Source organism: Oncorhynchus mykiss, chromosome 13, assembly GCF_057628025.1.
Source record: "Oncorhynchus mykiss isolate SJ-2025 chromosome 13, ASM5762802v1, whole genome shotgun sequence".
In the NCBI taxonomy this organism is placed as follows: Eukaryota; Metazoa; Chordata; class Actinopteri; order Salmoniformes; family Salmonidae; genus Oncorhynchus; species Oncorhynchus mykiss.
In genome coordinates this window covers 15282918-15298403 of record NC_143034.1, presented here as the reverse complement: position 1 = coordinate 15298403, position 15486 = coordinate 15282918, and the positions used below count along the sequence as shown (strand labels likewise).

The window sequence follows — 15486 nt, the reverse complement described above, 5'->3', positions numbered from 1 at the left end:
CCAGAGGTCACTCCCACAGCCACGCTGCCTGACCCTGGACCAGAGGTCACACACACAGCCTGACCCTGGACACACACACACACACCACAGTTTTCCTAACATAAAAGGTACAGGACAACAATTTCCCGGGCCCAAACCAATAACTCTCATACACACTAGGCCTCTACCCTGTATCCCCTCTCCCATCACAGCCACCCCTCCTTCTACACCCCTAAACTGACCCCTTACACATTCTAACCCTCTCTCTATCATAACAACCATCTAGCCAGTCCTACCCCTCCTCTCTATCATAACAACCATCTAGCCAGTCCTACCCCTCCTCCTCTCCATCACAACAACCATCTAGCCAGTCCTACCCCTCCTCTCTCTATCAAAACAACCATCTAGCCAGTCCTACCTCGCCACCTCTCTATCATAACAACCCTCAAGCCAGTCCAACCCTCCTCCTCTCTCTATCATAACAACCATCAAGCCAGTCCAACCCTCCTCCTCTCTCTATCATAACAACCATCTAGCCAGTCCTACCCCTCCTCCTCTCTATCATAACAACCATCTAGCCAGTCCTACCCCTCCTCCTCTCCATCATAACAACCATCTAGCCAGTCCAACCCTCCTCCTCTCTCTATCATAACAACCATCTGGCCAGTCCTACCCCTTCTCTCTCTATCATAACAACCATCTAGCCAGTCCTACTCCTCCTCTATCATAACAACCATCTAGCCAGTCCTACCCCTCCTCCTCTTCATCACAACAACCATCTAGCCAGTCCTACCCCTCCTCTCTTTATCAAAACAACCATCTAGCCAGTCCTACCCCTCCTCCTCTCTCTATCATAACAACCATCTAGCCAGTCCTACTCCTCCTCTATCATAACAACCATCTAGCCAGTCCTACCCCTCCTCCTCTCTCTATCATAACAACCATCTAGCCAGTCCTACCCCTCCTCCTCTTCATCACAACAACCATCTAGCCAGTCCTACCCCTCCTCTCTTTATCAAAACAACCATCTAGCCAGTCCTACCCCTCCTCCTCTCTCTATCATAACAACCATCTAGCCAGTCCTACTCCTCCTCTATCATAACAACCATCTAGCCAGTCCTACCCCTCCTACTCTCTCTATCATAACAACCATCTAGCCAGTCCTACCCCTCCTCTCTTTATCAAAACAACCATCTAGCCAGTCCTACCCCTCCTCTCTTTATCAAAACAACCATCTAGCCAGTCCTACCCCTCCTTTCTTTATCAAAACAACCATCTAGCCAGTCCTACCCCTCCTCTCTATCATAACAACCATCTAGCCAGTCCTACCCCTCCTCCTCTCTCTATCATAACCATCTAGCCAGTCCTACCCCTCCACCTCCTCTATCATAACAACCATCTAGCCAGTCCTACCCCTCCACCTCCTCTATCATAACAACCATCTAGCCAGTCCTACCCCTCCTATCTATCATAACAACCACCTAGCCAGTCCTACCCCTCCTCCTCTCTCTATCATAACAACCATCTAGCCAGTCCTACCCCTCCTCCTCTCTCTATCATAACAACCATCTAGCCAGTCCTACCCCTCCTACTCTCTCTATCATAACAACCATCTAGCCACGCTGCCTGACCCTGGACCAGAGGTCACACACACAGCCACACTGCCTGACCCTGGACCAGAGGTCACACACACAGCCTGACCCTGGACCAGAGGTCACACACACAGCCTGACCCTGGACCAGAGGTCACACACACAGCCACGCTGCCTGACCCAGAGGTCACTCCCACAGCCACGCTGCCTGACCCTGGACCAGAGGTCACACACACAGCCTGACCCTGGACCAGAGGTCACACACACAGCCTGACCCTGGACCAGAGGTCACACACACAGCCTGACCCTGGACCAGAGGTCACACACACAGCCACGCTGCCTGACCCTGGACCAGAGGTCACACACACAGCCACGCTGCCTGACCCAGAGGTCACTCCCACAGCCACGCTGCCTGACCCTGGACCAGAGGTCACACACACAGCCTGACCCTGGACCAGAGTTCACACACACAGCCACGCTGCCTGACCCTGGACCAGAGGTCACACACACAGCCACGCTGCCTGACCCTGGACCAGAGGTCACACACACAGCCTGACTCTGGACCAGAGGTCACACACACAGCCTGACCCTGGACCAGAGGTCACACACACAGCCTGACCCTGGACCAGAGGTCACACACACAGCCATGCTGCCTGACCCTGGACCAGAGGTCACACACACAGCCTGACCCTGGACCAGAGGTCACTCCCACAGCCACGCTGCCTGACCCTGGACCAGAGGTCACTCCCACAGCCACGCTGCCTGACCCTGGACCAGAGGTCACTCCCACAGCCACGCTGCCTGACCCTGGACCAGAGGTCACACACACAGCCACGCTGCCTGACCCTGGACCAGAGGTGTGTGTGTGTGTGTGTGTGTCGCCCTACTCATTGTTGATGTCTCCCACCTCATCTCACATAGTCTGCTGTATAGGCTATCTAATAATAATAACAACAACAACAAGCCATTTAGCAGATGCTTTAATCCAACAACACTTATGTGACTGATGATGATGATGATGATGATGAGACTGATTCCTTGGTGATGTTGTGTTCATAGACCTATAGTGTGAATATTAACACCATCATCTCTCCTCCGAGGCTACAATCTCTGAGGCTACAATCTCCGAGGCTACAATCTCCGAGGCTACAATCTCCGAGGCTACAATCTCCGAGGCTACATCACAGTCAGAGTGCAGTAGAACTGCAGTATGCTGCAAAAAAAGTCCAAAATAACACTTGTTTTACTGCAGTACATTTGCAGTGTAACTGCAGTTAGAGTGCAGTATAGTAATACATATAATATATATACAGTAATATATAATAATACACACAATGATATAGTATATTCTGCAATTAGTGCGTCCAGAATATCACAGTCGACTGCGGTCAATGCACTTTTACTGCAGTTTTGAAACTGCAATCTTTTTAGGTGTTTGGACAAATTGGGCATTAACATTTACTTAGCGAGCGCTCTGATATACCACGGCTGTCAGCCAATCAGCATTCAGCACTCGATCCCCCCAGTTTAGAATGAAATGTGGAGTGGAGCTTTATAGTCAGCGCCCCGCCTACCTTCAAAATGATTCACCAATCAGCAATTATTCTAAAACACATCGTTTGTCGCAATAAATAAAGTTACACAAGAAAAACAGTCCACCTGTCGACACGTCTCCTGTATCTGCCCTGTCCCTACACGTGTCCCAAAGCTGTCCCTGACACGTGTCCCAAAGCTGTCCCTACACGTGTCCCAAAGCTGTCCCTGACACGTGTCCCAAAGCTGTCCCTACACGTGTCCCAAAGCTGTCCCTGACACGTGTCCCAAAGCTGTCCCTACACGTGTCCCAAAGCTGTCCCTGACACGTGTCCCAAAGCTGTCCCTTACACGTGTCCTAAAGCTGTCCCTTACACGTGTCCCAAAGCTGTCCCTGACACGTGTCCCAAAGCTGTCCCTACACGTGTCCCAAAGCTGTCCCTGACACGTGTCCCAAAGCTGTCCCTGACACGTGTCCCAAATCTGTCCCTTACACGTGTCCCAAAGCTGTCCCTGACACGTGTCCCAAAGCTGTCCCTTACACGTGTCCTAAAGCTGTCCCTGACACGTGTCCCAAAGCTGTCCCTTACACGTGTCCCAAAGCTGTCCCTGACACGTGTCCCAAAGCTGTCCCTGACACGTGTCCTAAAGCTGTCCCTGACACGTGTCCCAAATCTGTCCCTTACACGTGTCCCAAAGCTGTCCCTACACGTGTCCCAAAGCTGTCCCTTACACGTGTCCCAAAGCTGTCCCTGACACGTGTCCCAAATCTGTCCCTTACACGTGTCCCAAAGCTGTCCCTTACACGTGTCCTAAAGCTGTCCCTGACACGTGTCCCAAAGCTGTCCCTGACACGTGTCCCAAAGCTGTCCCTTACACGTGTCCCAAAGCTGTCCCTTATTCGTGTCCCAAAGCTGTCCGTTACACGTGTCCCAAAGCTGTCCCTTATACGTGTCCCAAAGCTGTCCCTGACACGTGTCCCAAAGCTGTCCCTACACGTGTCCCAAAGCTGTCCCTGACACGTGTCCCAAAGCTGTCCCTTACACGTGTCCTAAAGCTGTCCCTTACACGTGTCCCAAAGCTGTCCCTGACACGTGTCCCAAAGCTGTCCCTACACGTGTCCCAAAGCTGTCCCTGACACGTGTCCCAAAGCTGTCCCTGACACGTGTCCCAAATCTGTCCCTTACACGTGTCCCAAAGCTGTCCCTGACACGTGTCCCAAAGCTGTCCCTTACACGTGTCCTAAAGCTGTCCCTGACACGTGTCCCAAAGCTGTCCCTTACACGTGTCCCAAAGCTGTCCCTGACACGTGTCCCAAAGCTGTCCCTGACACGTGTCCTAAAGCTGTCCCTGACACGTGTCCCAAATCTGTCCCTTACACGTGTCCCAAAGCTGTCCCTACACGTGTCCCAAAGCTGTCCCTTACACGTGTCCCAAAGCTGTCCCTGACACGTGTCCCAAATCTGTCCCTTACACGTGTCCCAAAGCTGTCCCTTACACGTGTCCTAAAGCTGTCCCTGACACGTGTCCCAAAGCTGTCCCTGACACGTGTCCCAAAGCTGTCCCTTACACGTGTCCCAAAGCTGTCCCTTATTCGTGTCCCAAAGCTGTCCGTTACACGTGTCCCAAAGCTGTCCCTTATACGTGTCCCAAAGCTGGCCCCTACGCGTGTCCCAAAGCTGGCCCCTACGCGTGTCCCAAAGCTGGCCCCTACTTGACAGTTGCCATGACGATGACAAGGGAAGGAGTGGATGTGGGTGATTTTTGCTTTGTCTTAACCACACTGTACCCTCTGACTGACACACACACACACACCTCCCTGACATCAACAGAACACAATCACACACCGACACACACACACCTCCCTGACATCAACAGAACACAATCACACACCGACACACACACACCTCCCTGACATCAACAGAACACAATCACACACCGACACACACACACCTCCCTGACATCAACAGAACACAATCACACACCGACACACATCGACACACTCACACCTCCCTGACATCAACAGAACACAATCACACACCGACACACATCGACACACTCACACCTCCCTGACATCAACAGAACACAATCACACACACACCTCCCTGACATCAACAGAACACAATCACACACACACACACCTCCCTGACATCAACAGAACACAATCACACACCGACACACACACACTCACACCTCCCTGACATCAACAGAACACAATCACACACCGACACACACACACTCACACCTCCCTGACATCAACAGAACACAATCACACACCGACACACACACACACACCTCCCTGACATCAACAGAACACAATCACACACACACCTCCCTGACATCAACAGAACACAATCACACACCGACACACACTCAACAGGACAGCGTAGCATGCCTATTCAGAACATCCTCCATCAATCTACCTGTCAAAGCCACAGCCGGCAGGGTGGTGGTAACACAATGGTAGTGAACTCCCTCGACCTCATCACTCACACACACACACACACACACACACACACACACACACACACAGGAAGTAGCACTTCTGTCGTAAAGGGTTGGTCTCATAAAACATTTATCAGAGACACACACACACCTATCATGACTCTATATAGTCACTGTGCTGAGCGAGGAACACAAAGTGTCTCAGACACACAGACATTAAAATCTGGATCTTCCAGGGACAGACACACACTTGCATAGACTAGACCCAGAGACCGACAGGAGAGCGTAATCACGACTACCAAAACACCATCTCACTCAAACCAAAGTATCAAAACTGGGTGTAGCCTAACTGTTTGTTGTGGAACTAGGGCTGGTCGATACATTCTGATTCATGAAATTAATCGGATATGTGTTTTAGCAAGATGTTACAAATGTCTGTATTGCAAGAATCAATCTTCTATTTTTTTGATGAGGGATTTTCTTTTTGGTCTCGTCTCCTTCCCTCCTCCTGTACTGTGACACCAAGCCCCTCCTCCTCCTGTACTGTGACACCAAGCCCCTCCTCCTCCTGTGCTGTGACACCAAGCCCCTCCTCCTCCTGTACTGTGACACCAAGCCCCTCCTCCTTCTGTACTGTGACACCAAGCCCCTCCTCCTCCTCTGCTGTGACTCCAAGCCCCTCCTCCTTCTGTACTGTGACACCAAGCCCCTCCTCCTCCTGTGCTGCGACACCAAGCCCCTCCTCCTCCTGTACTGTGACACCAAGCCCCTCCTCCTCCTGTACTGTGACACCAAGCCCCTCCTCCTCCTGTACTGTGAGTCCAAGCCCCTCCTCCTCCTGTAATGTGACACCAAGCCCCTCCTCCTCCTTCTGTACTGTGACACCAAGCCCCTCCTCCTCCTTCTGTACTGTGACACCATGCCCCTCCTCCTCCTGTGCTGTGACACCAAGCCCCTCCTCCTCCTGTACTGTGACACCAAGCCCCTCCTCCTCCTGTACTGTGACACCAAGCCCCTCCTCCTCCTGTACTGTGAGTCCAAGCCCCTCCTCCTCCTGTAATGTGACACCAAGCCCCTCCTCCTCCTTCTGTACTGTGACACCAAGCCCCTCCTCCTCCTTCTGTACTGTGACACCATGCCCCTCCTCCTCCTGTGCTGTGACACCAAGCCCCTCCTCCTCCTGTGCTGTGACACCAAGCCCCTCCTCCTCCTGTACTGTGACACCAAGCCCCTCCTCCTCCTTCTGTACTATGACACCAAGCCACTCCTCCTCCTCCTGTGCTGTGACACCAAGCCCCTCCCCCTCCTGTACTGTGTACACTGAGTATCTTCCCACCCACACACAGACACCAAGCCCCTCCCCCTCCTGTACTGTGTACACTGAGTATCTTCCCACCCACACACAGACACCAAGCCTCTCAGAACAACAAAGAGGAAAGGTCCCTCCTTCCTCTCTGACAACAAGCAGTTTCAACTCGCATTTTGCATTTGAGGTTTGGTCCAACAGAATGGGTGAGATGGAGAGAGAGATGTTATTTTACTGTAATAGAGGAGTTAACCTTTCTAACTAAGACCCTTTATATGTCTCAACTCCCACCGTGTAGAGCAGACCCTCCTAAAACGGGAGAATCAATCAACATGTATCTCAGTTTCTGTCACGTGGCATTGTGGTACCACGTACCGCTAGCAGCATTTAAGCCACATGCTGTTATGTGCTAGCTGTCTAGTCCAGTGGTTCCCATCCGGGGATACTAGGACCCCTGGGGGTACCTGGCCTATCCACAGGGGAGCTTGAGAAGACTGATGAGACCACAGGCCTACTGGTGAAAGGTACATGAGAGGTAGTCCAGGCAGAGCAACATTCAGTTGGTGGTACAGTAACCGTAAAAGGTTAGGAACGACTGGTCTAGTCTTATAAATGTGCAATGGGCATAAAAAAAACATTATATAAGGATTTGGCAACTTGTTCTCGTTCTGAGAAATAAGCATCTTCTCATCCAGGAAGCCACTTGACTTTAACATCTTAACAAAATGAACAGGCTGTTGTTCCAACAGATGGAGACAGACAGAAGGGTGTATTCATAACAGTTCAACTGTTACACCTTGTTAGCAAGCAGTTTTTTTTTATTTAACTAGGCAAGTCAGTTAAGAACAAATTCTTATTTACAATGACGGCCCAACCCAGCCAAACCCGGAAGGCCGCCGGGCCAATTGTGCGCTGCCCTATGGGACTCCCAATCATGGCTGGTTGTGATACAGCCTGGAATCGAACCAGGGTATGTAGTGACGCCTCTAGCAATGAGATGCAGTGCCTTAGACCGCTGCGCTCCTCGGGAGATAAATCTAAATATTAGCTGGCTACTCACTAGCACCTGGGCTTGTGCTTGAGAGATTATTTATGAGTTCATTTTCTATACTGCCTGCTCCCAGAAGTTGGCCATTATTAGTGCACGGAGCTGGTTACATTTGTAACAAAAAGGGGATTTTCATAGACAGACTTGAAAGCCAGGGAGTATTGCAAAAAAATGTCATTTTTAGTAGTTCTTATGGTTGTGGAAGGCTTATATTTAACCAAGGAAACATTTGACAAGCCCTGAATTCATTAGATTATTGCTGACTGTTTAAAATGCAGTGTATTGACCTTTATTTGCGTAACAACTCTTGTTTAGAGAAAATGTTTTTAAAAAAAATAGATATCGGCCATAAGTATATAAAAAAATATATGGTTTTTAGGCCATATCCCAACTCTGTGGAATGCCAATAACCCTGCGATAATAGCTGCATCACAACAAAATGAATGGATACATTAATTAATTAAGATTATTTCCATTACAAGCTAAAAGACTGCAGTACAAACCCATTAGCTCTGATCCTTCACTTTGTGTGTGTGTGGGTGTGTGTGTGTGTGTATAGAGAACCATTAGCTCCGTTCCTTTACATGGTGGTAAACGATGGGTCAGTCCTAATCAAATCAGCAACAAGCCACACTTCCTCTGCTGCAAATTACCCTCTCTACAACAACACACACACACACACACTTCCTCTGCTGCAAATTACCCTCTCTACAACAACAACACACACACACACACACACACACACACACACACAGGGGCTGGGGGGGGGGGCAACTTCCTGTCTTTGAGATGTGATGGTGGTGGTAATCTGATTTCCCCGACTGTAAATCTGACCTGTCATCAGATCAGGGAGCCAAACACAACATTCTCAGAGGTTTTCCATTCGAGAATTCACGATTACAACTAAAGCCTAAACCTTCACGAGTATATAATAAATAAATTCCATTCTAGATTCTAAAACCAGCATTTCACAAACTACAAAGACTCTAGACTAGAATGGCTACATTCGAAGTTGATAGTTGGAGTATTTCTAATTGGATAACAAATTAAATAGCTAGCTAGATTGTTTACAAGAAAGCGTGTACTACAGTAGTAGTCAGCTACAAGTACAAGGACAGTAGTGTTTGTCAACAAAGTGACAAGCATCAGCTGTGGCTACATGAGAAGTCAGCTAGCTCCAGCTAACTGGCTAGCTACAATGTTACATGTAGTTAGCATTACAAGCTAGCTACATCCGAACGCCGGGGGTTCACAATATTGTTGCAAAATGCATCGATTGGGTAGCTGCATTTGATGATAAATTGGCGTAACTGCTACAGTAGCAAACGGTGATAGGACATCTTCAATCAAAACAAAGCCATACAAAATCGCTGACTACACACAACAGCGACGTAGCAGGCCCAACACACAGCTAACGCTCAACTAGCCGCCTCCAGTTACCTTCTCTGGCAGATGGCTAGCTAACGTGCTAACCAGTTAACATTTAGAATTGTTATAGCAAAAATGTAAAAAGATACGCGCAAAGTACAACCATGCACATACATTGCAGAAATGTATATTTTATTTTTTAATAAAACGTTAGAAATGATTGTAATAGAAATAGACGTTTGCGTTTGACCAATGTAACCCTTTACCTGCAAGAGAAGTCCCAACCAAAGAATGATGTTTACAGAACTGGGCGAGTAGCTACCGTGTAGCACGCTCCTTGCGTAAAACGCTACGGTGGCTGACTGGTTCGTCGTAACGTAGTACGTCCCACGTTTTTAGAATAAACCAACAAATATTATAACGGGAATACTGGACCAGAAAATACGGACAATGAGAAATAGGTTATTTTATCCCTCATGAGGCCTTGTCGGTGGACACAAGCCTGCAGTCGATTTTACGTACAGACCCAGATAAGTCCTTTGTTCGTGGGAAAACATGAACAATAGCTCTTGGCCCTCCCTCCTCCTTCTCTCTCTCTCTCTCTCTCTCTCAAGCGCTCACTCGCTTGTGCGCTGCTCCTCTCCTCCAGTCCAGTCACCCGCTCTCTCTCTATCCTTAGAATGAAAGATCCGGTAGAACGAGAGAACATCGCCCGCCGCCTCCTTACTCTCGTACCCTATCCAGTCTCCCTTCCCCCTCTGTCCTTCTACAACACAGCGCATAGGTTGTTGGCTACGCATTTTTTCTGTACCATCGCTGAGCTCTCTCTATCGCCATAACTGACATGTATGGAAATTGACCTAGTCCTCAGAGAGAAAACCTTCTGCGACAGAACCGAACAGAGACGCGTGTTAGGCTAATTATGGTCGAACAATAATGGAATAGTGCGATGATGGGCGAAATTAGATTTGTTGTCATGAAATTAAAGGCAAAGCAATCGCCATCACTAGGTGTCATCGCCTAGTTTAAATATTGGTCTTGAATTCATTGACACGGTCTCCTCTAGATCAATCGTTTTTTTTTGGGGGGGGGGGGGGGGGCTAAACAGATCAAATTGACTGTCCCAATTGAACAAGAGATTATACTACACACGTCTGGGGACTTTAATGACTCCCCCCCAAAAATAATGTTTTTATAAATTACATCTTGAAACACTAACAACTAGTGTTCAACATAAACTTTTGTGAAAGATATAGACAAATAATGTATGCACATGTGTAGACTATGTGATAAACTCATAGATAGGCCTATTAATGTCATTGCCAATGGATTTACGTACAGAATAATACAAAATGCTCTGAGACCATGTTCTATTGCCCATATAAACCTTCTCCATAAAGAACAAATCATACTAAATCCTAAGAGGTTTACAGCTTAACTTGTAGGTGTGAAAAGCTTTAAAACATTGCTGTGTGTGTCTACTTACAGCAATATAGTATACACACGTTCACACACAGCTTTTGCTTGCCACCTCAACAGTTAACTAAAATCAGACACACACATACACACACACAAATGCACACAATAACACACACACACACACACACACACACACACACACACACACACACACACACACACACACACACACACACACACACACACAGCTTTTGCTCGCCACCTCAACAGTTAACTAAAATCAGACACACACATACACACACACAAATGCACACAATAACACACACACACACACACACACACACACACACACACACACACACACACACACACACACACACACACACACACACACACACACACACACACACACACACACACACACACACACACACAGCTTTTGCTGGCCGCCTCAACAGTCAACTACAAAACACTAAGCTGAAAGGAGAAGCAGTAGAACACTTAATCCTCCTAAATCACATTTTAATCATATATGGAGAAGAGAGGGAGAGAAAGAGGGAAGGAGAGGAAGGAGAGGGAGAGAAATAGGGAAGGAGAGGAAGGAGAGGGAGAGAAATAGGGAAGGAGAGGAAGGAGAGGGAGAGAAAAAGGGAAGGAGAGGAAGGAGAGGGAGAGAAAGAGGGAAGGAGAGGAAGTAGAGGGAGAGAAAGAGGGAAGGAGAGGAAGGAGAGGGAGAGAAAGAGGGAAGGAGAGGAAGGAGAGGGAGAGAAAGAGGGAAGGAGAGGAAGGAGAGGGAGAGAGAGGAAAGGGAGAGAGAAAGAGAGATCCACATGTGTCCATACGGGTGGGATTAAAAAATAACAAGAGTCAAGACCATGTCAGTCTGTGTGTGTGTGTGTGTGTGTGTGTGTGTGTGTGTGTGTGTGTTACACAGAAAATACAGAGGGTGTCAGGGTGATACAGACGTTGTAAGCCAGTAGCAGCAAAGAGGGTAGAATTCCAAGATGTTATTTTCCTCAAAATGTAAGTGGGGAGGCAAAATAATAAATAGGTCAGCACTGAGTTTTTGACATGTTGGGGGGGTCTAGCTCTCCTCTCCTTAAGATAATAGAAGGGGGGAGAAAGGAGGGGGCAGAGAGAGACAGACAGACAGAGAGCGAGATAGAAAGACAGGGAGAGAGAGAGAGAGAAAGAGAGAGATGGAAGGAGAGAGAGAGAGAGAAGCCCCCCCAAGCCTGAGCCTGGTGACCCCCACACACAGGGATTAACCCTCACCATGTACCATTTCAATAGGAGAGCCTTGCACACACATGCTCTCTCTCTCTCTCTCTCTCTCTCTCTCTCTCTGTCTCTCTCTCTCTCTCTCTCTCTCTCTCTCTCGCTCACACACCCACACACACACACACACACACACACACACAGAGAGAGACACGAGGATTAACCCCTGTGTGTTTATCTGAACGGCTGACTCTTAGCTCCTCTCCAGTTGTGACACCATTGACTGGGGTGTGTTACCATGGTTACAAAGGCCAGTGAATATTAGAAAGGCAAATCCACATCACTATGTCATAGTGCCTCTGACAGACTACTTCCCCTCCCCCAAACACAGCACGCACGCACAAGCACGCATACACATACACGCACACACACACACAACTAAAGCACCCCAGACCACTCCCTACTCACTTCCCCGCCACTTCCCCCCAACATGTGAGCTACTACACACTCACACACACACATACAAACTTTCAGTCTCACGCCTAACGCTGTGTGTAGCTGTTATTATACATAGTAATAATGGATTAAGAAATATAATTAATCAAAAAGTCCGTCCACTGAAATACCACAGTACATCCTGAGATGACATAGTTTAGATCTGTCAATACTGGAATTACATCCATATGTCTGGTATCACTTTACTTGACCCCTTTGTCATAATGCTACATATTAGTGTCATAATGCTACATATTAGTGTCATAATGCTACATATTAGTGTCATAATGCTACATAACAATGTCATAATGCTACATAACAATGTCATAATGCGACATAACACTGTCATAATACTTCATGGCACTGTCAGCATGCGACATAACACTGTCAGAATGCTGCATAACAGTGTCATGATGCTACATAACAATGTCATAATGCTACATAACAATGTCATAATGCGACATAACACTGTCATAATACTTCATGGCACTGTCAGCATGCGACATAACACTGTCAGAATGCTGCATAACAGTGTCATGATGCTACATAATAGTGTCATAATGCTACATAACAATGTCATAATGCTACATAACAATGTCATAATGCTACATAACAATGTCATAATGCGACATAACACTGTCATAATACTTCATGGCACTGTCAGCATGCGACATAACACTGTCAGAATGCTGCATAACAGTGTCATGATGCTACATAGCACTGTCATAATACTACTTACAGTACATAACAGGGAGAGAGAGAGACTCACCTGCTCCAGTCTCTATTTGCTCAGTCATTGCCATTGTGTTACCTCACAGTTCTTCACTACCATGACTAACTGACAATACTGGACTACTTCTCTCTCTCTCTCTCTCTCCCTCTCCCTCTCTCTCTCTCTCTCTCTCTCTCTCTCTCTCTCTCTGTCTCCCTCTCTCTCTCTCTCTCTCTCTCTCTCTCTCTCTCTCTCTCTCTCTCACTCTCTCTCTCTCTCACTCTCTCTCTCTCTCTCTCTCTCTCTCTCTCTCTCTCTCTGATATCTCCTATCCCCAGACTGGCGCAGCAGAGGGGCATTTGTGTGTGTATTACTCCTCCACTCCCCTGTCAACAGGAAGCTAAACGACACACACGCCTGTCAACGTTCTGATAACAACCGTCTCCCTCTCCCTGCCCACCCCCGGAGTAGCACCAACTCTGCCCTAGACACTGATCTAATGGCAGTTTTATATTACTCATCAAATGGTTCAAGTTTGGAACTGATCCTAGAACTGTGCCTAAGGGTGAGTGTAGATCATTGGCCAATCCCTGCCCTAGTTGCTTTATTGAAGGTCAGTTTTATATTCTCTGTAAATTGGTTAAGGTTAAGCTCGGAGGAGAGGAAGCTGATCCTAGATCTGTGCCTATGGTAATGACCACCCAGAGGCCCACCAGTGTTTAGGGGCGGGATGTTAAAATTATTTATTTTGTTAGACTTATATTCTTTCAGTAATATACAAAAATAGAGCTACATACATCTACAGTTGAAGTCGGAAGTTTACATACACTTAGGTTGGAGTCATTAAAACTTGTTTTTCAACCACATTTCAACCACTTTCTTGTTAACAAACTATAGTTTTGGCAAGTCGGTTAGGACATCCACTTTGTGTATGACACAAGTCATTTTTCCAACAATTGTTTACAGACAGATTATTTCACTTAAAATTCACTGTATGACAATTCCAGTGGGTCAGAAGTTCACATACACTAAGTTGACTGTGCCTTTAAACAGCTTGGAACATTCCAGAAAATAATGTAATGTCTTTAGAATCTTCTGATAGGCTAATTGACATCATTTGAGTCAATTGGAGGTGTACCTGTGGATGTATTTCAAGGCCTACCTTCAAACTCAGTGCCTCTTTGCTTAACATCAGGGGAAAATCAAAATAAATCAGCCAAGACCTCATAAAAAAAATTGTAGACCTCCACAAGTCTGGTTCATCCTTGGGAGCAATTTCCAAATGCCTGAAGGTACCACGTTCATCTGTACAAACAATAGTACGCAAGTATAAACACCATGGGAACACGCAGCCGTCATTCCGCTCAGGAAGGAGACACATTCTGTCTCCTACAGATGAACGTACTTTGGTGCGAAAAGTGCAAATCAATCCCAGAACAACAGCAAAGGACCTTGTGAAGATGCTGGAGGAAACAGGTACAAAAGTATCTATATCCACAGTAAAACGGGTCCTACATCGACATAACCTGAAAGGCCGCTCAGCAAGGATGAAGCCACTACTCCAAAACCACCATAAAAAAAGCCAGACTACAGTTTGCAACTGCACATGGGGACAAAGATGGGACTTTTTGGAGAAATGTACTCTGGTTAAACAATTTAAAGGCAATGCTACCAAATACTTATTGAGTGTATGTAAACTTCTGACCCACTGGGAATGTGATGAAAGAAATAAAAGCTGAAATATATCGTTCTCTCTACTATTATTCTGACATTTCACATTCTTAAAATAAAGTGGTGATCCTAACTGACCTAAAACAGAGATTTCTTACTAGGATTAAATGTCAGGAATTGTGGAAAAACGGAGTTTAAATGTATTTGGCTAAAGTGTATGTAAACTTCCGACTTCAACTGTACATATGAAATCCACCATCACGTCCAATCTCCTACTACCGCCTGGAGCCAGCTTGTTACCCTTAGGATATCCCCCTACCCCAGTGTGGTAGACTGTGCCCTGATCACAGAGTAATGTTGGGGTTCTAGAAGGAAATCCCAAAGATCTGTCTGATACAACATTCTGAATGATCACAGAACAGTCATAAAACATACTGTCACAGACTGTCTTTGATACTGCTGCGTAGCTATTCATGTTCTGACAGACACACAGACACACACAAAGACACACACACACACACACACACATATATATATTCGTGCCAGTCTGCCAGTCTGAGTAGTGGCTGTTCTGTGTTATTGCGCCCTCCTGTGGCACAATATGACACTGCATTTATTTTCATTCAGCTTAACTCTCTCTCTCTCTTTCGCACACACACACACACACGGACGCACACACATGGACACACACACACACATGG

General features: G+C 47.1%; 1 protein-coding gene across 4 annotated transcripts in view; it reads right to left on the bottom strand.

The window, feature by feature from the left end:
* ldb1b (LIM-domain binding 1b) overlaps positions 1-15486 on the bottom strand; it is a 59392-nt gene that overhangs the window by 25756 nt on the left and 18150 nt on the right. The window contains exon 1 of one of the 4 annotated variants that reach the window (XM_090195411.1): positions 13172-13455. The exons of 2 other annotated variants lie outside the window; for them this stretch is intronic. In XM_090195411.1, the coding sequence (XP_090051537.1) occupies positions 13172-13205 (34 nt within the window). In that variant the 5' untranslated portion in view covers positions 13206-13455. Of the gene's footprint in view, positions 1-9536; positions 10309-13171; positions 13456-15486 lie in introns of those variants that run through there. One more of the 4 variants, XM_090195413.1, reaches the window with a different exon arrangement.